This window comes from Sylvia atricapilla, chromosome W (assembly GCF_009819655.1).
Source record: "Sylvia atricapilla isolate bSylAtr1 chromosome W, bSylAtr1.pri, whole genome shotgun sequence".
Taxonomy (NCBI): domain Eukaryota; kingdom Metazoa; phylum Chordata; class Aves; order Passeriformes; family Sylviidae; genus Sylvia; species Sylvia atricapilla.
In genome coordinates, this window is record NC_089173.1 from 15,569,549 (window position 1) to 15,597,006 (window position 27,458).

Here is a 27,458-nt window from a genome sequence, read left to right on the forward strand (position 1 = left end):
TTTGGAAGTTTTATTATTGTTGTCAAGTTTTCCATTATTACTGTTTTTTTTCCAAAGTAATATGGTTTACCTAATGTGAGAAGCAGATGATTTAGTGCTTAAAAGTTGTTATGTGATTCCTGCAGAGAAAGTATATTGAACATTTATTCCATTTTTATCAAATAAATATTTTCCATTTATTTACTAGAGGAAGGGGAAAGGCCAATACCAATCATATTGTATATAAATGAATATGGATATATTGACAGGAAATTAAATATATTGTAGTAATAAATATTCTGATATTTTATTTTCTTCAAAGAAAAGGAGCTGGAGTTAGCAGCACTCAAATTTTAAAATTCCTATGATTTTAGGGCCAAAAAGGACAGTTATGAAAATTGAGTCTGATCTCCATAACACCTACAAAATAAAGGCCATTGATCCACGTGTAATAAATTTGGCATCACACAGATGATTTCTGTTGAGCTGGAACTTATTTTGGGAGAGATTGTCCAATTTTGCCCTCAGAAATTTTCATGCTGGCCCCATGACTGTCAGTACTGTAAGCTCCATGTCATGGAAAAGTGAATTAAGAGAGTGAATCCATTCTGAGCATGGAATTGCCTGCACAGTGCTACAGGATCCCTCTGAAGCTGCATGTGAGGCTCAGACTTGCTGCAAGATACTTCCTTGTTCCTCTTTAATTTAGTTACATTCTGTAGTCAGTTCTGAATTGAGTGGAACTTTATATCTGTTCCTGGAGGAATTCTGTGTAGAAAAATTATTACAAAGGATCTGTCTGCAGTTTTCCCCTGCTTGCCAAACTGGTAATGGCAAACTGAAGAGATCAATGAAGTAGATGAAGCCCCTGTATTCTGTGTTTCCCAGCAGCTCAAAATTAAGACTTGCCCAAATATCTGTGTCCTCATTAAGTTTATTTGGGGAGGAAGCTGGGACTCATGGTGGTAGCACATGTGCCCATATGGAAACTTCCTTGGCAAGGTGGAAGCCTCTTCCACTGGTACTGTTTCAAGGGACTTTCTCCTTGTATCTCTGCTTTGAAGATTGTCACGAGGATTCCCAGATGGGAACATTCCCTCTTATTTGGGGCTCTTTGGGAGGCTCTAAACATGTTGGTGATGTCAACAAACAGGCTGAAAACAGAGGATCATGTTTCCCTTAAAATGAAAATATTTCAGTGTTCTCTGCTCATTTGCAGCCTGAATCAAAGAACACAAACTTCATCTCCTATGAGCAAAAATTACCCCAGTTTTAACTTCATAGTGTCTTCACTGAAATCAGTGGATTTCTCTTGGAGAAGAATTAGATATTTTGGTTAATTTTTCTACATTATATCTTTGACATTAATACACTTAAATTGCATTTAAAACTCTGGATAGCACTGTGAAAAGTGATAATTTTTTTCCCAGAGATGTGTAATCTAGAGAACCTGTTTTATAGAAAAGCTACTCTTGATGTCAAGGAAGTGTAACAACAGCTAAAGGGCAGCTCCTGAAAAAAAGGTGATGTTATGATGAAAGTGATGAAAGACAGGAGGAAGTTTGCAGTGCCTCTGTCCATGATGTACATGTTCTGTGGCTAAATAGAGGATTTCAGTCCCAAGAGAGGTCAGAGTAGGAGCTTTTGTGAACACTAAAATACACCGAGAACAAAGCAGTGCACAAAACCATCTCGGCCATGTCAAGACATATTTTTTAGCAAGTGATAAAATATTTTCTCTACATTCCTGAGAAACCAAGTATTTATTGAATTTTTTTAATGTTATCCCTGATTTCCAAACCATTTGTTAAGGGCGTTTTAATACCAAATTAATGTAAAGTGTCATAAATTATGACTAACACACATTAATAAAACAGTTTTATCATCTAATGGAGCATGAAAAAATATAACTTTCTAATGAGGCTCCATGTAAAAACTGGGATATTAATACCTGTGACAAAAGAGCAAAGACTACACTGGGTTCCTGTGGAAAAAAAAATCCTTTAAGTTGATACAACAGTAAACACCAGCAGTGAAAATTATAATGCAATTAATTAACTTATTAATTAGGGTTTATGAAAAACGGAGGCTGCGGTTGTGCCAGAGCTGCCGCAGCGTGCGGTGCCAGCAGATGACACTCTAGAATGTGGAACTCCAACCTCCCTATCCCAGGGCTCCGCCGGACAGACCCGGGGCCTCGCTGGGGTCACAGCCCACAGAATTCCACAAAGGACAGTCGGAGCTGGTGCCTCCACTGGGAGAAAGCACCTCGGTACTAGCTGCGGGGTGTGTTGGGGAATCACAGGATCGTAGAATGGTTTGGGTTGGAAGGCAGCTTAATGCCCGTCCAGTGCCACCCCCTGCCATGGGCAGGGTCACCTTCCACTGTCCCAGGCTGCTCCAAGTCCCATCCAACCTGGCCTTGGACACTTCCAGGGATGGGGCAGCCACAGCTTCTGGACATGACAATGCAATACCCACCCAAGAGATTGGCTCAATGTGTTGGAGCATGGTGCTGAGAACACCACGGGTGTGGATTCCGTCCCTGAATGGGCCATTCACTTAAGAGTTGGACTTGATCCTTGTCCCTTCCAACTCAGAATATCCTGTGATGTGAAATAAAGTCTGATGGATCATGTTGAATCTACCCATTGACCCTCCTGGGGAGCTGGGAGTGATACAAACCCATTCCTTACAGCCCTTGTTGAGGCTGCTCAAAGCACAGGACCCTCCCCCATCTCTCCTGAGCTGGACTGTCCTGGGAGAACATAACCCAGCCCCCCAGTTTGTAAAGCCAGAGTTAAGTAAGGCCAAGATTTATCCTTAAACAGGAGGATCTGTCAATCCCTATCCCAAAGCTAAGCTGGATTTTGTTCCTCCTAGCACATTTATTGCTCTCATGCAACTTCACCAGAGGCACTTTTCTTGCTGTCTCTCAACAAGTGTCTCAAGGGTTAGAGGCAACATCAGACAGAACCTGGCTTGTAACAGAACTGATCAAAACAAACAATTTAGCTCCATTCTGGTTTTTAAGAATATATTCTTTTCCACAAAATACAGCTGTATAATGTATGAATGTTACATGATAAAAAGCCTTAATGATAACTGAGAGTTCAACAGTCATATCCTTGGAGATTTTGCTTACATTTACATTAATAATATAAATTATAGGTGTCCTAAGTTATAACATTACATACCACTTTTCCAAGGCATTCATGACTTATTTAATCTGGAACTGCATGCTCTTATTTTTCCATAATAGACATCAAATGCCATGTCAAGATTTTATTAAACTAACCCACTCCTAAAGGGCTTGTTTCACAACATGCAAGTTATTTCTTCATCAAAGAAGATGAGAATAATTGTTACCAAATGAAAACTGCAAGAAACACATGATTGTTCTAAGTGTTAGAGTGACTATGGTACCAGATTTGAGCATAATCCTTAATTGGAAAGTTATCACTGGCCGTGAAATACGCAAGAACATTTAACTGCCTCCCACAGTGACCATGAAAATATGGAGACTGATGGTTTAATTAGCAATTCCAGGCTCAAAAGCTACAGCACTCTCAGCATTGTTGCTGGGAAGGAAGAGGGATTTCAAACCTTTCCACCAGTCTGTTCAGCCTTAGGCCTTTGCTGTCAAAGGCAGCAGTGATGATTATGGGCTGGAACTACCAGATTATTTTACCTAGGCCTTTGACAATAACGTTGCTCTGTAGTGAAAGCTCTGCTTCCTTTCAAATGCCTCACTTTGCTCTGATGCTTATGCAGACTTCAGTCAGAAAATATTTCTCATTTACATGACCTAGATAGAATAATAGTGAGAAAGATGTTCCTTGATCTTTTTTCTCTTGATTTGCTACATTCAGCCTGGAAGAAAAACAGTCATGGGAATGCATTGTTGCTTTTATGTTGGCATTAGGAAGCAGTGCTAGGTAGGTTGGGGGATAGCTCTAGGCAGAAGCCTTGCAATAAACGGGCTGAAAAACACATGGCACAGCTTCAGGGATTACATAGTTTTTCCTATTTTTTAAAAAATTGCCTTGATTAGTGATTTTACCATTTGATCCCCCTGCAGTGACCCATGGCTGACAGGAATGTTGAGGGAGGAGGTTTAGAGCCATGTCAGGAGTGAGGATGACAGCTTGGTGCAGGGGGATGTATTCCATGATTACTCATTCCAGAGTCGTTACCTCAGCAGGCAGAGTCAACAACCTGTATCAAAAAGTGCTCTGAATTGACTTGGACAGTGGTTCCTGAAATAGACTGGACTCCATTTGGCTTTTTCAGTGCTCAGCTGGATCCATCACTGAGACCCATGGTCTGCCACAGGCTCCTTTCCTGACCTTGCCATGTTCCTGTGACATTCCCATGGGCGTGAGAAACGAATCTTTCTGGAAACAACAAAAGAAGAAGCAGAAGAAATCCCCAGGTAGAACCACCCATGGTCTGCCACCCTGAACATACCCATGGGAGTAGTTGAAGGAACATTTCCCTGAGGTTGGAATGATTCAGACAAACCAGGGCCATGTGCACTGATCTTTGCAACAGAGAATGGACCTGAATAAATCATCAGGAAGGAGAGAAATGGAGCTTTTTTAACAGCTTTGAATATTTTATTCCAAGAAGGAGAACAAAAAAGTAGATGATTGTCCTGAAGGTTGTAAAATCCCAGAATACAGGCAAACTGTGACTGGTAATGATAAGGAAAATCACAGGAGTTTATCTAACAGCCGGGGTCTTCCAGCCAAATTATAGTTACTGCCTGAGTCAGCACCATGAATAACAGTGAGAATAAATGAAAATGCAAACCATCTTTAGGGGGAGGAGCCTCAGTAACAAAACACGAAAGATTTAGAAGATTCTCATTGTGAAAATGGAAGTCCTGATTCCAAAATAATAGTTTGAGGCCTCTTTTGTCATCCAAGGACAATTTAAATGAATGGAATTATGCCCAATGACATTGATGAGCTTTGAATTCAGGCTTCATCCTCTTTCAAAAATATGTCCATGTTATGGGTTAACACAGTTTGGTTTTTAGTTGAAGAAGAATATGGAATAGTGCCCTGCCAGGACCTTAGAATTCTTTAGAAAGGACAGAGACCTATCAGGGGCCAGTTCTTAGCTATTGGCATATGGTTTGACCACTGAGAAAACGGAATGTGACTTTTGGTAATACCCATATAAAGTTGAGACTGTGTTCGAGCCATCCTCTCTTCCTCCCAGCTGGCTACCAGGTAACATTGTGGGCAGCAAAAAGGGGCCAGCTTAGGCCCTGCTGCCCTGGGCCCAGCCGGGCCTCTGGGAGCCACTGCCCACAGGGTGGGGTGGCCCAGCTGGCTGAGCCTCTTTTCCCCTGGCTGCCAGTGGGGGAGAAAGGAGGCTGCAGTTCAAAGCTGGCTGTGTGCCAGGGGCCACATCAGAGAGGGCCCGGCTGTGGCTAAGCCCAATAACAGCAGTCGGGGAGGGGAGAAAAAGCTTTGGCTGCTAACATCTAATGAGTTTTAAGCTTGCCCTGGCAGCTGCCCATGCTGCCGGCCAGGGCTGAGGGGGATGTTTTGATGTTTCCCCCCCTTTACTTCTTCTGGCCCCAGGGAGCAACTCTGAGCAGCCCATACCATGAGATCGAGGGGTGCTAAAGAAGGCATCTACCAGCCTCCCCCACCAGCATAGCTTTGAAATCTAAGCGGCTGCCACTCGGCAGAGATCACATGACCACTGCAGGCCTAGACAAGCTTTAACTCTTTCCTGCCAGCAGATGGAACTCCCAGAGCACTAGCCCTTCCCAGAGTGAGAACAGACAAAGTGATTGGACTATAAAAAGACAGAGCATGAAATTGAAGTCAGTGATGAGAGAGTGAAAAGACTATTTGGAATAAAGGAGGAGGAGTGGCCTAATTTGGCTGGATGTCTCTAGTAAACTATGGAGAATGGACTATTTTTCCTGTAATATATGAATGCTGTTGGGGGGGATGTAAGGTTCTAGTTAAAAGTGATATGAAGCTCTTTGCTCCTAAAGAAAAGGAGATTTTTAGGTTTTGAGATGAAGATGATTTTGGAGATGGAATGTTACCAATTTATTACCAAAAGCCAATTGTGGTTTCCAATTAGAATTTTATTAATTACAGCAAGCAAAGCAAAGCAAAAGGCAATTCAGCACTGAGCGACAGGGGGCTCTTCGTCCCGCAGAGCTGCTGTGCTGATCCGGGTCTCTAGTGTCCTCTTATACAGTTCTGTTCCTTGTTGACGTGACTGTCCTTGGAGTACTCTGCGCATGTCCATCTCCGTGTTGCTAGGGTCTTGATTAGTCTTCTTCAGATGCGGTTAATCATCGCAATTAGCATGTCCCTGGAAATGTTTATCTCAACAGGAAGGGGTCAGTAAAGTTATACAACTTATCTGTCTCCTTTCATCCTTGATTTAGTGAGCAGACATCCTTATCTATCTCCTTTCATCCTTGATTTAGTGAACAGACATACCTTATCTATTTCCCTTCACCCCTGATTTAGTGAACAAATGTACTTTATCACATCTATTTCCCTTCACCCTCGATTTAGTGAACAAACGTACTTCATCACAGGAAGAAGAGAATCTTTGTTTTATACTAGAGGAGGCATCCTTAAACAGTACCCCTAATAAACAGATATGATGCATATGCAGTGTTGGGAAAGCTGCTAATGGGTAGGATTTCACAGTTTGCAGAGGTTCCTTTCAGGCCGCTGCAGATTTGTGGCATGGAAGCCACCAGATGACTGTTCCTCTTGTGGCGATGTCTCCATAGAACTCTAAGAGAGACTCCTTTTCCCAAAGAACTGATGAAAGACTCTTTTAAATGGTGAAACTGACTGAAAATTACAGGTTTTGTCTCTTTTATGTTGCATGTGAGAAAGCAAATTGTTAGTGGGGAGGAGCAGTGCTTTGAAAGTTTTCATTTTGATTTTCATTTTTCCTTCTTTTGGTGTGTGTTAATAAATCTATTTGTTTTATCTTTAAGCTTGAGCCTACTTTGCCTCTCCTAATCCTACTTCACTGGAGGAAAAGAGAGTAAACACTAAGACCACTGCACTAAATTTAGCAAACAGAATTCGGCAAACGTGAAACCACTACATAAATTGATGTTTCCTCCCGGTTATAACTTAGAACCCATTACAGTCCAAATATATTAAAAAAAAGTGCCCAGTCAAGCCTGGGTAGGAAATGTGAGGCAAAGGGGAAGAATGTCTGTCAAATGACAGGAATTCGGGAAATAGTCCAAACAATCATGAATGAAGATTTTTTTTGTGCAGATATGTCAAAATACCAAGTTCATACGCAACATACCTTATCTCAAATTCTTCCATGCTGGTATTGAACTTAAAAAAATTAAGAATTTGAAGAAAGAATAGCCCCCAAACAACTTGTACCGTTTCCAGTAACTAATAGAAATATTTATTCTCAATTCTACCCCACTGTTGCCTAAAAAGAGAAGTATTGTGCCTTTGAGAGTTTTGTCATTATTATGTCCATTGTAAACAGCTATTTAGACAGAACTAAAGCTATTGAAAGTGGTCTCCCAAAACTCAGAGAGGAAGCTGACATGCTGTTCAGCCTTCTTGAAGGAGAATTGATGTGAATCCTTTTATAGAGAATATCTGTGCTCTGAGCATTCCAAATACATCATAGAATCCTAATCACACTATTTCCCAGAGCTAAAGAAAAATAAAAAAGGATAGAGTGCATCACTGAGCTGAGAATGGCACATCTCTTTGGAGACGTTTTAGTGGGAGGAAAGATGCCTGTCTGCATCCTAACTATATAAGAGAGCCCTGAAAGGGTAGAGAATAAACTGCCAGAGAGTAGGTTTAGACTGGATTTTAGGAAGGCATTGTTCCCTGTGAGGGTGAGGAGGCCCTGGCACAGGGGGCCCAGAGAAGCTGTGGCTGCCCCTGAATCCCTGGAAGTGTCCAAGGCCAGGTTGGACATTGGGGCTTGGAGCAGCCTGGGACAGTGGAAGGTGTCCCTGCCCATGGCACGGAGTGAAATGGGATGGGCTTTAAGGTCCCTTCCAACCCAAACCACCCTGGGATTCTGTGATAAATATTCCTTTGGTATTTCATGTTCCCCCATATGAGAGAGAGAGGACAAATCTCAGCCTGGGGACTTCAACCCAGCCCCAGGGGGAGCAGACATGGGAACATCACCATCCTCTGCCCCTGATGTGCTGGGGAAACTTGGAGAAAAAGGCACAGAGGAAAGATCACTGAAGAGAAAGGTGGAACTGCTTTGTTCTGCCTTTTTTCTGGACTGAGTTTCTCCCCTTAGCATAAAATAGTGGGGCTGCAGATCTCAGATGTGATAAATGTAATGTATAAATTAGTGTATAAAATATTGTATCAAAAGTTTGGACTATTAAAAGGCTACTCGAGGGTGTCTCCAAGGCCTATTGTGCAGCTGTGAAACCACAACATTTGCAACAGAAACAACAGGGCCGACTGGTGATGGCCCATTCATCAAAGATGGGCTTCCACTTCACAGCTGCTCAAGACCTGATATCAATCTTGGTGGAGGATCCAGAGGATGATTACATCAGCACCCCAAAGAAAGAATCCAGGAAGACTCTTGAAACGTCTTTTCATACTTACGGGGAACCCCTTTCAAAACCTCCTTGCAAATAAAGAAATACATAAATATTTGGACTTTCAATAGACCTAGCCTCAGGACAAATAAACTGTATAAAAACCCGTATGCCAAGACCCAGCATTGCCAAGACCCAGCATTCGTGGCAGGGTTGGATGGCACCTTTGCTGCTGTTACCCTGTCCACCCAACATTCGATCAATATTGTCTGATTTTATTGTGGCCTTTCAATTTGATCTTAGAAAATTGCTAAATCAATTATTTTATTTTAGATTGGCTTCTAATCATTTATAACATCAGACAAACAGTTGGAGCCAGCAGCACCTTCTCAGCCACAGGATGCAGAATTTGTGCTGCATGAGATGCAGAGAGTCACAAATGGGTCCAAAAAGTGCTGTTTGGCAAGTCTCATTGAAATGTTTCACCTTCGTCTGTCAGAAGGATAGTAAACTTTGGGAGTAGGAATACTTAAAACATTTTTTTTCCTTCTTAACAAAAGGGAGACATTGACTAATGATCCCAGTACTGAGAGTCAAAATACTTGCTGTACTTGTCTGTCCTAAAGTGCTGTAGTAGTACAAATTGACTCCTCAATGCTGTCATACAAAATGAGCAGCTCATAGGAGGAAATATCCTGGCTCTGAATGTGGCCAGAAAAAAAAAAAAAAAAGTTTTCTCCCAGTAATTTTTTCCTTGGGTAAGACTTTTCATACTGTGTTTGACATTCTGTGACATTCTGAATTACATGATTACATTGTACAAGACTCCAGCAACATTTTGCATTGTAAAGATGGAGATGCTCAGCATTTTGCCAGATGCCAGGCGAGACCCTGACGTTCCTGTCTTCACTTTAAGCCGTGACAGTCAGCATATTCACAATGAAGCTAAGACAATCTGCTATCAAGTTACAGTAGTGACATTTTCCCTGATGAAGATCCCAGGGCTCGTTGGAATAAAGTGGCTCCGCCAAACGCGGCGTGCGGAGCAGCTCCGGCGCGGATTGCTCCGTGTGTAATGAAATGAATGAAATGTAAGAAATTCCCTTTTTTGACACAGTCTGTCATTTGTTAAGAAAGTTATGCTGTTTAAAATGTTATGCCAGTTGTAACCTGTCTGTTAAGAAAGTTATGCTGTTTGTACCAAAATTTGTACCCTCAAAACCTTATTCCAAGTTGTATACCCCCTCTAAAACCCCGGGTTCCCTTCCCCTTCCGTCGGGCTAGGCTGTCCCCATTCCCCACCAGCTCCTCGAACTGCTGGCCCCGCCTAATAGGAAAATCCAAGGACTTCCATGGTGCACCGCTCCAAACCGAAGTGCAGTTGCCGGCAAACGGACCCAAAAGCCGCGACCCAGCACAAAATCCAGATAAAAGGGAGACACTACAACACCGAGAAGACCCTCAGCTACCTAAGGACTGAATTCTGCTTCTGCCGCCTCGCCATAACCACAAAGAGACTGGGAAGAAGTGACGCCCCTAGACCACCCGAGCCCAGTTGAGTTCCTGGGGATTCCCGCGAGGCCGGAACTCCCGACTCTGCTGCGGGGAGAGCAGCAGATTCGCCTGACACCTGATCCTCAGCGGCGACAGGAGCGAGAGCGGCGACAGGAGCAGCGGCGGCGCAGGCGACCCCTCGAGTTCCCCCTTGAAAGAGCTGACTAATAAAGGCTTTTCAAAGGAGCAGGTCTCCTGGCCCGTTTATAACAATTTGGGGCCTCGTCTGGGATCTAAGCCACGCCCAGAAGAGGACCTGGACGGGAAGGCGCAGCCCGACCTCGGACCTCCTGGACAGCTGGACATCCCGGACCAGAGGACGACGCTCGCCAGCCTCGTGGGACGCCATTGAGGAGCATCGGTAAGAACAACTGGTGGCGGGAGTGGAGACGAGCGAATGTGGAGTGAATGAGGGGGGGGGCCGGCAGCTCGGACCCCCAAAGCAGGAAGCGAGTGAACTGAGAGAGACTGAGGCGTCTCCGGGGGCATAGGCGCCCCCCTCTGGACGTGCGGAGGAGAGAGTGAGTGGCACGTCAAAGAAGTGGGTGGCAGAAAAGGCTTGGGCCAATTTCAAGCGTGCGAAAGGGCTCGAGCAGTGGAAAGCACGCACCACACTGGCTGAGGTTATAGCCCGGGGTGTCACAGGAGACTAGCGCTGGCTGGGGTAGCGGCTGGAACCCTAAGGCCGGGTTGCCCAGGCTACTTTCAGGGCTTGTGAGTTGGCACTGGCTGGGGTAACTACCGGGGTGTGGGGAGAGAAAGAGAGCACTGGCTGAGGCTACGGCCCAGAACGTCTGAGTACCGGCTGGGGTAGCAAAGATAAGCTGCTTTCGGGGTGCTTTGGAGACTGGCTGGAGTAGCTGTCGGGGTGCTGGGATAAAAGAGTCTGCATTGGTCGGGGGTACCCAGAGAAGAGGTACGCTGTCCGGGTGCAGAGGAGTAAGAGTTAGGGGAGTCCCAGAGTGCGAGGGACTTTTAGGTAGGGTGAGTGAGTACATTGCACGCTGTATGTCCAAATCCTGGCAGTAGGTGGTGGCTGGAACCCTGGAGTGCTGGCTAAGGGGTAGTGGCTGAGGCCCTAAGGGCGGGTCACCAGGCTACCTGTGGAGCATTCCGAGCACTGGCAGGGGTAGTGCCCAAACCCTAAGAGAGGGTCCCTGGGGCTACTTACGAGTGTTCAAAGAGTAAGTGAGAGTTAAAATTTGGGTTGCCCGCCTTTAAACTTGTGTGTGTGTAGGGGCACCTTAAAGAAGTTTAGTTAAAACAAGGTCAGATAATTTTGCTTTGTGTTGCCCTGAAGTAAAGTTTCTGTCAGGGTAAGAGCACCGTAGTTTTTATTTGAGACCCAGTGAAAATGGGGGCGTACATAAGTAGCGTGGAGCCGGTTGAGGAGAAAAGAGAGAAAAAGATAAGAAATATTCCACCAGACAGTCCACTCGGACAAATGTTAGAACTATGGGAGGTTGATGAGGCCACTAAAAGCTTAGACAGAATCAAGATGATCCATTATTGCATAGAAGCTTGGCCTAACCTAAATTTACCTGCAAAATGGCCATGGTGTGGAACTAGAGACCCCTGGATGTGTTCACAATTAACTCAATACTTGAAATCTCGAGGAGATTCAAGTATTGAACAGATACTCTATGCTATCTGTTGGCAAAAACAAGTAGTCAAAAATAAAACAACAAAAATATGTAAGTTACAGCAAGGGAAACAAAGGAATGAAAAGCAGAAGAACCAAAAAGAAGCTAGCCATAATTGGGACCCCTTAGAACATTTGCCTCCTCCTACAGTTTATCCCGAAGTAATCCTCCAACCTCACCTAAAAATCATACCTTCCCAAACTGTAATCCCTGTTCCTTCCCCAGCTTACCCCCCTCCAATTTATAACCCCTCTTACCCTCTGCCATTCCCTAACACTGGTCTAGCCTCCTCTCCTTTACCATCCACAATCCCTGCACCCCCTCACAGCTGGGAGCTAGGTCTGGCACCTAAAAATGCATCCTGTCAGGCAATAAAAAACCCAGAAAGACCTTACAGTAACACCAAGTCAAAAACCAAACTCTTTCCCCTAAGGGAGGTCCCATTGGGGGGGGCAGTTGGAGGAATAGGATTTGTCAATACACCTTTAACAGCGTCAGAAGTCAGAAGTTTTAAGAAAGAGCTGGGGAATCTAGTTGAAAACCCAGTGAGAATTGCCAACCAAATATTTATACATGGGGAGAACTAAACTCCATCTTAAATATACTGTTCAATCCAGACAAAGTTCGGCTGGTTAGAGCAGCAGGAATGCGCATCTGGGAAAGAGAAAACCGAATGGGCCCCCCCAGTGACCAGAAGTTGCCACTAGCTGACCCAGGGTGGGACCCAAACAGAGGAGAAGGGAGGAGAAATATGGAAGATTATAGAAACCTAATGATAAGAGGTATTAAAGAATCTGTTCCCCGGAGTAGCAACACCAAATTAGCTTTTAACAGGACCCAAGAGAAAGATGAAACCCCAGCAGCCTGGCTGAGCAGGCTCAGATGGAATTTCCAGCAATATTCTAATTTGGATCCAGATAGCCCAGAGGGACAGATATTATTAAAATTACAGTTTGTCACAAAATCCTGGCCAGATATCAGAAGAAAACTTGAAAAGATGAAGGACTGGCAGGACCGAGAAATAAATGAATTATTAAGGGAAGCCCTAAGAGTATACCTTAGGAGAGAAGAAGAAAAAACAAAGGCAAAAACCAGGATTATGGTAGCCGTGGCCAGGGAAAGTGTAAAGGATCTCAGAAAGGATACTAAGGGTGAAGGAAACACAAAATCCTTACCAGGAAAGGTAAGAGGAAGGAACCCACCACCTTGGGGTACTCTTCAGAGACCAGGAGAGACCCGAGCCTGTTATTATTGTGGAGAAATAGGACACTTTAAGAAACATTGCAAAAAAATGTCATTTGATGAGACTGTCATGAAGGAACAAGAGGCATTAGAAAAATTATTGAGGAAGGAGGTCAAAGAGGATTGGGGGTGTCATGGGCTCTATGCGTTAGGGGACCCCATGAAACATCAAGAAGGGCCCATAGTAAATTTTGAAGTAGGTCCCCAACATGAAGAGTTTAAATTTTTAGTGAATACTGGTGCAGATAAATCATGTATTAATCGACTTCCAGTTGGAATTGCGATTAGAAGAAAGACATGTGAAGTCCTAGGAGCAGAAGGGGAGCCTTTCAAGGCTTCAGTTATAGAAAATGTAGAAATTAAAGAAAATTCCAAAAGATGTGTCACTAATTCGATATATCTACCCAAAGTAGACAGTAACCTGCTGGGAAAGGACCTGCAAGTTCAGTTAGGAGTAAGGATTCTTCCTAGAAAAGGAAGAATGGTGCTACAAATCATGAGGCTGACTGTTAGAGACTTAGGGGAAGTCAGGCCAGAGGTCTGGGCTGAGGAGAGAAAATATGAATATTTAGATATCCCACCTATAGAAATAAAAATACAAGAAAAGACACCTCCTATAAGGGTCAGGCAATATCCTATTTCTCTAGAAGGGAAAAAAGGACTAACCCCAATTATAACCCATCTACTCACAGAAGGAATATTAAAACCTTGTATGTCACCCCACAACACTCCTATTCTGGCTGTAAAAAAGGCAGTGCAAAACCTAAGAGAAGTGAACAAAAAGACAATTACCAGGCACCCGGTGGTACAAAACCCCTACCCGCTCCTGAGCAGGATTCCTGGAGAGCAGTCCTGGTTTACTGTAATAAATCTAAGGGATGCTTTTTGGACCTGTCCTTTGGCAGAGGGGGGCCGAGATTGGTTTGCTTTTGAGTGGGAGTGCCCTGAAAGTAAGAGAGGGCAGCAACTAAGATGGACTCGTCTTCCTCGGGGGTCCACTGAAGGCCCAAACCTCTTCGGGCAAGCCCTAGAAGAGTTACTGAGACAGTTTATCCCTAAAAACGGTGTGCAGATCCTGCAGTATGTAGATGACCTCCTAATGTCGGGGAAAAAGCAGGATAAAGTGAAGGGAACCAGTATTAATCTACTGAATTTTCTAGGGGAAAAAGGCCTCAAAGTGTCAAAGAACAGATTGCAGTTTGTAGAATCGTGGGTCACCTGCTTCAGACACCTCATTGGGGAAGGGTGTAAGAAATTAAGCCCTGAGAGAATCTCAGGTATGCTCTCAGTCCCAGCTCCAACCACAAAGAAAGATACACGAAAATTATTAAGACTATTTGGTTATTGCAAGCTGTGGGAAAAAAAATATTCCCAAAGTATTAAATTCCTATATGAGAAATTAGTCCAACCTGAACCTGTGAAATGGACAGATAGAGATGAAGAACAGTTGAAAGACCTAAAGACAAAATTGTCTTCAGCCCCTGTCCGGAGTCTCCCAGACCTTAAGAAAAAGTTTGACCTATTCATTAACTCTGAAGGGGGAATAGCTTATGAAGTATTAACCCAAGAATGGGGAGGACACAAAAAGCCTGTCGCATATCTTTCCAAACTTCTGGATCCAGTTGCAAGAAGGTGGCCGGCTTGCCTCCAGGCTGTAGCAGCCACAGCTGTTCTTGTAGAGGAAGCACAAAAGCTGACACTGCAAAGAAAAATCATTGCACACACACCCCATGATCTCAGGACAGTGTTGAGCCAAAAAGCTCAACAATGGCTGACTGACTCTAGAATTTTAAAATATGAAGTGATTTTAACCGGCACCAGTGATTTAGAGCTAACTACATCAAAAAGTCTAAATCCTGCCCAGTCCCTCTCAGGGGAACCCACACCAAACTTAGAGCACAATTGCATAGAAATAATAGATTTACAAACAAAAGCAAGAGAGGATCTTGAAGATATACCTCTACCATATGGGAGGGTGCTATTTATTGATGGATCATCTAGGCTGACTGAAGGAAAAAGGATATCAGGCTATGCAATAGTCGAAGGTAAAAAAAAGAAACAATTTAAAAGTTACAGAAAAAGAAAAACTACCCCCAAACTGGTCTGCCCAGTGTTGTGAAGTCTATGCTCTCAAAAGGAGATTAGATTTACTAAAACAAGACCGAGGTGCAATCTACACAAACTTGCGATATGTATTTAAAATAGTACACACATTTGGAAAGATCTGGGAAAAAAGAAGCTACCTAAATTCAAAAGGGAAAGATCTGATACATAAAGAATTAATTAAATTAATATTAGAATCTCTTACGAAGCCCCAAGAAATAGCAATTGTACATGTCAAAGGATATGAAAAAGGAAACACATTTGAAGGAAGGGGCAACCAAGTAGCTGATCAAGCAGCCAAACTAGCAGCTCAAAGGCTGGGAGAACCAATAAAAATTCTTACCTTGAATGATATACCAGCTGACAAAATTAATAAACCAATGTATAATAAAAATGAATTACAAAAAATAAAAAAGTTAGGTTTACACCAAAGGAAGCAAGGGGAATGGCTGACCCCAGATAGAAAGAAATTCCTAAATAAGGCAATAGCTCGAAAAATGCTGGCAGAAATACACAACTTAACTCACTGGGGCACCCAAGAGTTGTGTAATGATTTTCTGAGAGAACACCTATGTGTTGGAATCTATAACCTGACTAGAGCAGTTACTGAAAGATGCCTAATTTGTCAAAAAGTAAATCAAAAAGTAATGAAAAAGCCCACACCAGGGGGAAGACAAATAGCATTAAGACCCTTTCAAAATATACAAACAAACTTCACAGAAATGCCTCCAGTACAGGGACATAAGCATCTTTCGGTTATAGTTGATCACTTAACGCATTGGGTGGAAGCCTTCCCTACAAAAAGGGAAACAGCACAATTGGTAATAAAGATACTACTAGAACACATCATCCCCCGATATAGACTGGTAAATAACATCGTTTCAGACAGAGGCCCCCACTTTGTAGCACAAGTCCTGCATGATGTTGTTTAAGCCTTAAGAATGAAATGGCAGTTACATACACCCTGGCATCCTCAAAGCTCAAGAAGAATTGAGAGAATAAATAAAACCTTCAAAAATGTATTAACTAAATTAATAACAAAAACTGGAATGAATTGGCTAAAATGTTTGCCCCTAGCACTCTTGAAAATCTAAGTTCGACCAAGGTCAGACATAGGGGCTTCACCATACACAACTATCCCGAATAAAAAAAACCATTGCCACTTCCCAGTGACTCTGATACCCCAGCAAAGACTCCCTACACACTTAAAATAACCTTCAAAAGACAACCAAAGTCCAATTAGAAACAAACAAACAAACAAACAAAAAAACCCAACAAAAAACCCGTTGTTCAAAATCTTTTCAAGTTGTTATCAAAAGCTGTCATTTAAAAATGTTCTAAGTGTTAAGCTGTTTTAAAAAAAGTTGTGATAATATCATTACAGATCTCTCATAGGGCACACCACAGAAGGGCTAATCAAAAACTGAAAAAGAAGTGGGAATACACTGAAAGGAACTCCATAAGGCCAGCTAAATACCTTCCCCAACCCAAGAGGCAAGACCAAGTGAGATCGAGACAATGGTTCATACTGGACTCTTGGGAGGACTAAAACATAGTCCTATTGAGCAAACACATCGAAAGAGCATGCTCTAAGAGCTATTGTCCCACTTCCCCAACCCAAGAGGCAAGACCAGGTGAGATCGAGACAATGGTTCATACTGGACTCTTGGGAGAACTACACACCATCCCATCTATGACGGGGAGAACCTGCAGTCCCTTATAAGAGTTCACACTCATGTAAATCCCACGTGTTTTGATATAAAGCAGTATTAGATTGCATGAAATGCTGCAACATTTAAGCAGCGCCTAACTGGAAAGTGCCCTATAAGAGAATAGTTTTACTTTAGTTAGAACCTCAAACTAAAAAAAAAAAAAAAACCTAAATAAAAGATATTCCCATGAATCAAAAACTGCCAATTGATGCGGGCAAAGGCCCGATCAAAGAAATAGAGGGGGGACTGAAATGAATGAAATGTAAGAAATTCCCTTTTTTGACACAGTCTGTCATTTGTTAAGAAAGTTATGCTGTTTAAAATGTTATGCCAGTTGTAACCTGTCTGTTAAGAAAGTTATGCTGTTTGTACCGAAATTTGTACCCTCAAAACCTTATTCCAAGTTGTATACCCCCTCTAAAACCCCGGGTTCCCTTCCCCTTCCGTCGGGCTAGACTGTCGCCATTCCCGCCGGCTCCTCGAACTGCTGGCCCCGCCTAATAGGAAAATCCAAGGACTTCCATGGTGCACCGCTCCAAACCGAAGTGCAGTTGCCGGCAAACGGACCCAAAAGCCGCGACCCAGCACAAAATCCAGATAAAAGGGAGACACTACAACACCGAGAAGACCCTCAGCTACCTAAGGACTGAATTCTGCTTCTGCCGCCTCGCCATGACCACAAAGAGACTGGGAAGAAGTGACGCCCCTAGACCACCCGAGCCCAGTTGAGTTCCTGGGGATTCCCGCGAGGCCGGAACTCCCGACTCTACTGCGGGGAGAGCAGCAGATTCGCCTGACACCTGATCCTCAGCGGCGACAGGAGCGAGAGCGGCGACAGGAGCAGCGGCGGCGCAGGCGACCCCTCGAGTTCCCCCTTGAAAGAGCTGACTAATAAAGGCTTTTCAAAGGAGCAGGTCTCCTGGCCCGTTTATAACATGTAATGCCATGTTTTATCCGTGCCGGTGGCTCGGCGGGCAGAGGCTTTGGTAAGTAAGTTTGTACTGCACCATTTCCTGGCTCGGTGCTCCGGGTTTTGCAGGCTGTGTGCAGAGGGGGAGGTGCCAGAGCTGATCAAGCAGTGTAATTTTATATATTACTGAATCAGTGCAGGAGGAACCTGGAGGGACAAAGCATCATCTTCTCTTTGAACTGCTCTATAAAATCCGACAGCTCTCGTAGCCCAGCCATGCTCTGATACAATTTTTCTCTCCTTTTTTCCCTGATTTTGGTGTGAATGATAAAGTGATCTGATGATGGCTCTCGTTATGGAACCTATTAGCAAGTGGACGCCCAAGCAAGTAGTGGATTGGATGAAAGGTAGGATTCATTTATTGCCGTGTATTGTCTGTACTTCAGATCCTGGCAATTTGCATCCGTGCTCTCGCAATCTTTGTTTTGGGAAGAGTTTATTCAGTTCTGATCATCCCTGCGCTGCTTTGCCCAGTAGCTGTTAGAGACAGGGCTGAGGAGAGGCTTCCTGAGCTGTGCTGTGCTGTGGGAATTGCTGCCGACAGCGGAGCGGGGATCAACTGCATTTGTTGGACAATGCAGACAGAAAGTGTTCGTGTCTCACGGCTCCATTGTGCCTCGCACAGGGTAACGTCGGGATGTTTGGGTGCTTTAAATTTACCCTGATTAGGTCTGGTTCGCTCATATCAGGTGATCTGATGCAGTGGCTGTACAGTGCTTGTCTGTAGTTTTGGGCACCACAAGGAGCACCAGGAGCCAGGGGCTAGACTGAGGCATCCTGCTTCTTCAGGGACATGTCCTGCTCTGTCCAGGCTGCCCAGCCGTGTGTCTGAGGCTTTGTGTCCATGCCAGTCGTGGGAAGGCGCAGGGCTGAGCATGGCTCCGCGGGGAAATTCGCCGGGATAACTTGACAGGAATGATGATTTCCCCGCACATTCGCAGTTTCACAACACAGCCATCAGCTGTGACATGTTTTGCCTGACAGTGCTCGGCTGTGCTGCAAACAGATCGGGGTGGATGGGAGGGCGAGGGATTTTTCTGATGATAAGTGGTTTAAATTTCTCCAGAGTGGGAGGAGAATGTATTCCCTCAGAGGGATGCATTAGTGTTGTTATACAGTGCTTCTGATGAGCTGTCTGTCTTTGAGACAAGTAATTCCTGCCACTGGGGATCTCTGTTATATAAGGAGAAGAGGTGCAAATTTGGGGTGTAGGTTACTCATGATTCCTGTAATGTGATTACTGAACTTATAGGAGGGTTGAATTGGATGTCCACTCGAATGTCTTTAAAGCTTTAAAAGTATTCTCATTAATAAGGGAATGGTTCTGATCTCATTTTGCTAAGCTACATCTCCACACTTTGCTGAAATTGGGCTGTTTTGGTGCTCATCAGACAGGTTGCCATTACCAGCTAATTATTTTTTTACAAGCACAGAGTCTTGTGAAGCAAATGGTGTCTAGGGGAATGTATGTACTTTGTTTCTCAGGTGTTTGGGAACTCGGGGTAACTGGGAGAGCTTAAGCAGGTTATTGGGATGGATCCTACACCTTTAGATATAGGATCTATTCCCAGAATCCAATGTCATTAGGTGATATCAAATCCTAATGTATTTGCAGAGGAGTTTTCTGATCCACACCTTCATTCTCAGCACATAAATGAGTTAAAAAGTGGACAGATCACTCTGCTATTTTAACTCCCTACTTGAATTATAATGTAAATTAAGTGTCAAAGTGTGTAGAATACTTGTTGCTAAATTTTAAATTACTTCCTGCTACTTTTTTATCTTTTCTGATGCAAACTAATTACATCTTGGGGAAAAGTAATCCATGATGTGCAGTGGAGGAAGGTCATACAAGCAACAGGTTTTTAAATGTCTGCCTGACAGTTGGATTTCCATACCAGACTGCACAGTGCATCATCCACAGGGATATCTGGAGTAGGCAGCACTCTCAGTGCTGTGCCTCTGTGTTCAAGCATAAATAAAGATAATGCAATGAACACTGAAGTATTCACAACGTTGATATTTTCCTTGGTAATGTGAGCTGCACATCCACAAACAGGAAAGTTGCACATTTGTCCATTTCCCCCACATTAATATTGCAAGCCTCCTTTTTATTTCAGTATTTACCTTTGCAGATGCATTGTTCAGTTGCAGTCAAAGAAAAGACCTAACCCACACAAATGACAGACCCGAGTCAGTTTAAAACTACTTGTAACTACCTTACTTTGGAAAAATTGCCCAAGTGTGGCCACTGTTTGCCTGTAATTTCCATGTGATGTGGAGCTCAGCTATGTTGGCTACAGTCACTCTGCTAAATCCATGTGCCAGGGAAGTCAAAGGTCTGCACAGGCAGTGATTTTCAGTGATAAGGTAGTCTTTATGTAGTTCTTTTATCCTGAAAGGTCACTTCTTTCACAGCATTAAAAGATAAATTAAAGACACTTTCAAAAAATTACCACTTTAGGAATGAGTATTATCTTGACTGTAGATAGCAACATGTTAATAAACAATGGAACAATTGCTGCCACTGTAATATACCTTGGGGGGGCTTAAAAATATGTAGACAGTTTTATTTGTGGAGATTGTAAATGACAACATATTTCACAGGGAAATGATGGCAACACGCTTTTAAAACTTGCATTTATCATATCCCTTGAAGCCATTAGAACTTACCTCTAAAATCTGTTAGCAAAGTCCAAACTAACTAGCAGTGAGTACCAGAAGCATCAAATAACTGTAGAGAAGATGGAAGGAAGCCACGAAAATTATGCTAATGTCTTGAGACCCAGCTCCTCAGAACGTGTCCTGGTTTCAGCATCTGATGAGAGCAGCAGCTTCAGCCTGAATCCCTCCCTCCTCAAGAGGAGACACCCTTCTGTTCTTTTCCTTTAGGAAATGTTACTCGCCAAAAAAGTAAAAATTGGTAGGCTTTAAGGAACATTATAATGACAAGTTGGCATCTTGTTTTTATCCACAGTTCCTTTCTCGGGAACACACTCAGCTGGAATTCAATTAGAGAACTGCATCTGATGGTGTGGACAACCTGAAAAGGCCATACAAGTCTGGAGAAATTGATTCCTGAGGCTATCAGAGGTTCTAGAGGTTAAAACTCCGGATACTTTTGTGTTAAAGAAACTGTCTTTATATACAAAAATATTTTGTAAAGTTTAGCAGATACAGCAGAAGGCACTGTGGTTAAAAGGGAAGGTTTCAAAGGAGCTGACAACATTATTTGGGAAGGTATTTTTAACAACATTTTTTAGTCAGTATTCTTTTTTCCCCTCCAAATTTTCCAAAATTTTGAATATCTCCAAATGGTTTTCAGGTGTTTCCCTCGGTATACAGTCATTTCTTACATGACTTACCCGTTTTCCTGGGGAAGTGTACTATGGACCCAAAAGGTACTTTAGGAAAAAACCTTTGCCTTGCTCAGATTCCATGGTGACCCCACTGGAAAAAAAAAAAAAAAAAATTGCCCATAAAGCTCCCCAGTACCTTCAGGGTCAGAGTGGTTTTTAGCTGGTCAGTTTTCCCTGGATTAGGTTTAACATATTAATGTGAGTAAATGGCAAACTGCCCTCCAAAATGTGCATCTGGAATGCTTTACCTGGAGAATTTTGTTGCTTTTTGGCACAGGAGCTCCCTGTGAAACTCAGGGACACTTGGCAGGTTATCAGCGAACATTCCAAACCCAAACTCTTCCATTTCAACGTGCACTGAGCAGAGGAGTCCTGTACAGAATCTGGGGGTTTGGGGTACAGAGGGGAGCTAGCATGTCTTATTGAATTAACAAAAGGGTGAGAGTATGTTTCCACTGGAGGCAAAATGTGAAGAGAGTTCTCTGTGCTTTTACAACCAAAAGCATTGGAGATGATGTACTTCCCAAGGGGAGTAGTTTACAAGTAGGTAATTTGAAATGTGAACTCATTCACAGGGAAGTGACATCTCTGTCCAAATAAATGCTCACTTTTCAAAGCAGTCCAAGGAAATGTAATGAAATGAAATACAATGCAACGAAAATACAGCTGTGACTTTCAGAGAATGCAATGTTATTGAACAGCTGAAAATTAAAATGGGAAACCAGCTATTCCTTAAGTACCTGTAATAACTCCACACAGAGTCTGTGATTCTAAGTCTTGGGGACTGACAGGTTTGTCTGCCAAAATAGCCTGCAGTGGAGGTTTCTCTCCTAATAAATGGTCTGCTGTAGACACTCATTTCACAACTGCAAGCCATTTCCCCCCCTTTAAATCTAGAATTTCTGCACTGTCAACAGGAGATGTAGACATAAAAAAATAAATTAATTCAGTTGGTAAACTGATTAACTGTGCTGCACTGATCCTGTGCAGAATAATTATATGTTTAGCTAAAGGGTTTTCCTTAGCATGTAATTCCCTGATTTCAGGCTGGCTCATAAAAGGGAAAGGCAGGGAGGGAGGGAGTGGAGAGCAGGGAAGCTCATGATGTGAGGGGACTTGTTAACATTCACATCACACTGGGCTCCGGCAAACCCCTCTTCCTCTTCATTTGCTTCCCATTAGCTCACTACCTGTGCTGGAGCAATGTGTCACAGCCAAGGAGCCTCCTCTCTTTGCAGGACATCATGTTTATCAGATCTCAGAAAGTGCTGGAAACAGAGCTGAATATTATGATCCACTGCCAAAGCAGCCCTGTAGGTGCTGAGCTGGGTGATGCTTGGCTTCTCTGATCCCCATTCCTGACCTTGGAATCCTATAATGCAGGAACACAATTCCACGAGATGCAATTTGAAACTGGAGTAGATAACCAAGGTCATGCCTTATTTAGAAAAATGAAGGTTTTATAGCATCATTTCAGCTCTTTCCAAAGGCAAATAGGTTTGGGGGAGATCTGAGCCACAAATGCAGAATTAGCGTTCAATTTCCAAGGTGTTCTAAAATAAAGGTTTCACCGTTTTCCTTCTGCTCTCACCAGTTGTTCAGCTGAAACAAACAATTCGCTGCTGTGGCTCCCCCTTGGGTTCCTGTGTTCCACTGGCACCACATTTCCAGTTGTCTCTATGAAGTCACTGAATCAGAATTGGCTGTAATTCCTCCTCGATTTCTCTCACAAGTTTTGGACTTTAATGCTTCTTAGTAATGTGTGACCTCAGACACAGAAGGCTGAATTCCTTTCCCACCGTCGAGGTCACACTTGTGACGGAGGGTCACACTTGCGGCTGCTGTTAGAAGCACGAAAGGACAACGCAGGCCAGCAGGAGGTCAAGCAGGAAAGCTTCTACTTTATTTTTCTGACTCCATATATATACAAATTTACAGACAGGCCAAGATTGGCTACACAGGTAGCCACCTCTTCGACCTCGTTGGTGACCATCACCATCAATCATCATTCTCCTCCTAGAGAGGAAGAATGTAAACAATTCTAATAATATACATAGTTTACTTGAAGCTGCGTGAGAACAAAATGCAAAAAGTGAAAAACAGGCAAACTTGAGGCAACATCTCACCCTTTTACCATTAAAAAAGAAAAAAGGAAAAAAGAAAATGAACAATGTTCAATTTCTTGACGTGGAAGGAGCATCGGAGCGATCGTCGGCATTAGAGTCATCACTCAGTGGTTCCTCCACTTGTTGACCTTCATCTTGGTCACGGTCTCCTGGCTGTCTGTTGGCCGAATTCTGTCTTTGCGGTCTCAGGTCAGGACGGACACACTTTGCAGGTGTTAGCGAGGAAAACACATAACCACCGGAATGATTATGAGGTGCTTTATTAAAGAGCTCTGGGAGCCGGGGTACAAACCCAAATCCAACTCCAACGAGGGTCCAAGAAGGGCCCCATATTATATCATTTCATTACATAACTCTATGTTAATCATTAAGCCTACATTGTTCTATTGTATACATTCAAGCATGAATTTTGTAAATACCTTCTTTACGATTCTGGTTTGAAATAATAATCATGTTCAGCTACCAAAAATCATTACAATTCGATCATCTATCTTATGATGATTAGGTACAGTTTCACCCGACCTAGTTTCCAAATACAAGTCGTCCCAATCTTCTCCTTCTCCCCCCATCCCGATTACCCAGGCAGAGTTATACTTGATTTGGTTAAAACAATGAAAGCAACATCTGGTTGCAGTGAAGCGGAGACTCTATTCCCAGCTTCTCTGGTAACCGAAATTATTAACCCTATCCTAACATTCCCCCCTTTGAAAGTATTTCACTTTAAATCTACTAAGTGTAAATGCTTTCATTCAGTACAGTCCATTCATCTTCTATATTGGATGTTCAGCTTCAAATTCGAGGTTGATGTGGGCTTCATTAGTGCAGGGCAGAGGTGCTGAAGGTGCAGTCTTGTCTCATGTCAGCGCCTTCATTATTGTTCTGTTCCAGGATGTTCTTGTTTGTATTTCCTCTTTTAGGGTCCTATAAACTAACCAGATCACTAGAAACATAATCAGTAAAATTATTACATTTTGAAGGATAGATTTCACCCATGAATTAATATTCAATCCTAATCCTTTAAAAATTTTGTCTAACCAAGTAGTAGCTAAATCTTTTTGTTCCTCTTGTACCTCATGTTCTATCTGTCCTAACTGGCTAATATCATGTTCTACATTTGTTGTTACATTTGGGATGTGGATGCAGCAATGGTCAATTTGTCCTTTTAAATATCCACACACTTCGTGTTCTTTCAGGAGTAACATATCTAAAGCCAATCGATTTTGTAAAGTCATTTTGGTAGTAGCTTGTAACTGCATATTGAATTTACTAAATCCTTCTTGTGCAACTCTTGCTAATTTTTTACCTGACCTGTGATTTTACACAGCATTTCCCTATTCTGATAATTTGCAACAGGACCAAACAGAGATTCCAGGGCCCACCCGAATTTTACTCCACTAGAGGGTTCTTGCCAGGTGTCATCTTGATTTTGATTATTCGAGATATCTTGTTTTGTTTTTATCTGCAGGAGCTCACGGCTCCCATTAAATGGGGACCTTTTCCAGATTGGGCATAAGGTGGGGAGACCCAGAGTAATTTCCTTTACCTCCCTGTCTACTGGCAAGTGTGTTGTCCAAGCACCATCACTTGTTGCCCATACAAATTGCCCCGGACTTCGGACTGTACTCTTACTACATCCTACTATGATCCTGGGTGCGATTTTGCCCTGTTTGTGTTTGATTCCTCTGCAAGCACAACCAATTTGCAAGGCTACAGCCAAAGGTGACCATTGTTTTACCTCCAGGTCGTCAGAGGTGCAGTCATAAATCTTATCACATGTCCACCAATTTACTTTTGCTGTTTCTTTTCTGCTAGCAGTACCAGTGTTTACTATCGCTGGATCTGTTTCATTTTTAGGGCTTTTCCATTTAATGCACCAAGGAGTGCTTGCTATATATTGAAATTTCTGAAATATACCCACAGACCATGCATTATCTCAGGGTTCTGATCCTTTCCACTCATTTTCTTCACACTTCCACACTAATGGGTTTCCTGTCACATTTTTCTGTTACCTGTTTACATTTAACTGTTTTGTTCTCTTTTATATTAGGTAGTTTTGATGTTATGATTCCCCAACTTATTGGGTCCTCTGCTGCCTTTGGTATTGGCAGGCAGGCTGTTATTCTAGTGGTGTTTTGCATTTTGGCAAAGTCTTTGATTAATCCAATCATCACATTTCAGCTTGAATTGTATTAGGAGCTTCTATTACCTGTGTTCCTGTTTGTACCTCTCTCTTCACTTTAGAATGAAGAGCAGTTGGTAGACCTCCGTGCATTCCATATCCCAAAGCAAACGTAATTCCTAATGGTAACATTAAAATACATGAGGTTAACATTAACCCCCAAACGAGCGTGGTTACTGACACCATTGAAAACAGTTACAGACGTCTTATCTTCAGCTTTGTTGGTCCTACAGCTTGCGCAGCCCACGACACAGCTCCACGAGGGACTTTCTTCACTCGGGTGTAGCGTATCCAGGGTTCCACTTCAGCCACTCTGACAGCTGTAAAGGTGGTTAGTAGTACTTGATGAGGACCAGTCCACTTTTTCTTCAATGGCTTTCCATCCCAGGTCTTGAGGTACACCTTGTCTCTCGGTTTGATGTCGTGGACTGGATTTTCAAGACTCAGTGGTTTATTCTACAGGAGAGCTCTCTGGAGCTGTGCTAAAGTTTTCTTAAGAGACAGAACATAATTATACACATCTTGTTTCCCTGTAACGTGTACATTTGGATTAGGGTTTGGAGATTCATATGGCTTCCCATACAATATCTCATAGGGACTGACTGACATTCTACTCTTAGGTTTTATCCGAATCCCCAGCAATGCTATTGGTAATGCTTGTGGCCATTGCAATTTGGCTTCCTGGTATATCTTACTAAGCTGCCTCTTCAATGTCTGGTTCATCCTTTCCACCTGTCCACTTGACTGGGGTCTCCATGGGGTGTGGAGGTCTCAAGAGATTCTCAATAATCTACTCACTTCCTGTACCACCCTGGCTATAAAATGTGGGCCTCTATCTGATGATATCCCTATAGGCACCCCCAAACCTGGGAATAATCTCCTGTAGTAACCACTTAACTGTTTCCTTTGCTTCATTGGTGCGACAGGGAAGGGCTTCTGGCCATCCAGAATATGTGTCAACCCCTACTATCAAATACTTATATCCTTGAGTTCTGGGTAATTCTGCAAAATCTACCTGTCAATAATCTCTTGGTTTTGTCCCCACCCGAATTCTTCCTAGCTGTGTTTGTCGTCTGGCCACTGGATTGTTCTTTAAGCAAATCTCACATTTTGACATTACTGATTTTGCCATTGTTTGCATCTGTACCGAGATTATATCTCGTTTCAGTGATTTTACCAATGCCTCTGCACCCCAATGACACTCATTATGTCTTATTTGTAAGATTTCTCTCATTACCAAGGGGAGTACCACTATTTTCCCTTGTGTGGTTACATACCACCCTTCTGTGTTCTTCTGTGCCTTCAGCAGATGTGCCAGTCTGTCATCTTCTATTGTGTACTTTGGCTTGGGAGGTAAATTGAATTGAGAGACATTAAGTTTTGACGGAATCAAGGCCATTGTTTTCTGCACTTCCCGTGCCACCTGATGGGCTGTCCAATCTGCTCTTCCATTCCCTTCACAAATTTTAGAACTGCCCAATTGATGTGCCTTGCATTGCATGATTGCTACTTGTTTGGGTTTTTGTACTGCATTTATTAGTTGTAGGACTGCATCTTGATGTTTAATATGTGTCCTTTGGGAGGACAGTAGTCCTCTCTTCCATAATGCTCTGTGTACATGCACTACTCCAAAGGCATATTTTGAGTCAGTCCATATGTTGACTGCTTTCCCCTCACTCAGTTCTAATGCTCTGGTTAATGCAACCAGTTCTGCCCTCTGGGCAGATGTATTAGGTGGTAATGCTTTTGCTTCTACTACTGTGTTAATTGTGGTTACCGCACATCCAGCGTATCTCATTCCATTTTCCACAAAGCTGCTTGCATCTGTGAAAAGTTCCCATTCTGGTTGCTCCAGAGGAGTATCTTTCAGGTCTGCTCTTGCTGAATAGGTATACTCAATCACCTCTACGCAGTCATGTTCCAGTGGACCTTCCTTAGCTGGAGTACCTAGAAATGAGGCTGGATTCAAAAGGTTAGTTGTTTTTAGTGTCACATCATCCTGCTCGGTCAGGGTTACCTGGAACTTCATCATCC

General features: G+C 43.0%; 1 protein-coding gene and 1 long non-coding RNA gene across 2 annotated transcripts in view; both read left to right on the forward strand.

Annotated features, from left to right (window-relative positions):
• The first annotated feature begins 5,589 nt into the window (after positions 1-5,589).
• LOC136373257 (uncharacterized) lies at positions 5,590-6,975 on the forward strand. The gene is made up of 2 exons (XR_010745605.1): positions 5,590-6,050; positions 6,567-6,975. It is a non-coding gene; the product is annotated as an uncharacterized lncRNA (long non-coding RNA).
• Positions 6,976-17,735: 10,760 nt separating this feature from the next.
• The window catches only part of LOC136373455 (connector enhancer of kinase suppressor of ras 2-like), a 329,371-nt gene continuing 319,648 nt past the window's right edge, over positions 17,736-27,458 (forward strand). The window contains 2 exon segments of the mRNA XM_066338352.1: positions 17,736-17,776; positions 18,034-18,107. Of these exon segments, the coding sequence (XP_066194449.1) occupies positions 17,736-17,776; positions 18,034-18,107 (115 nt within the window).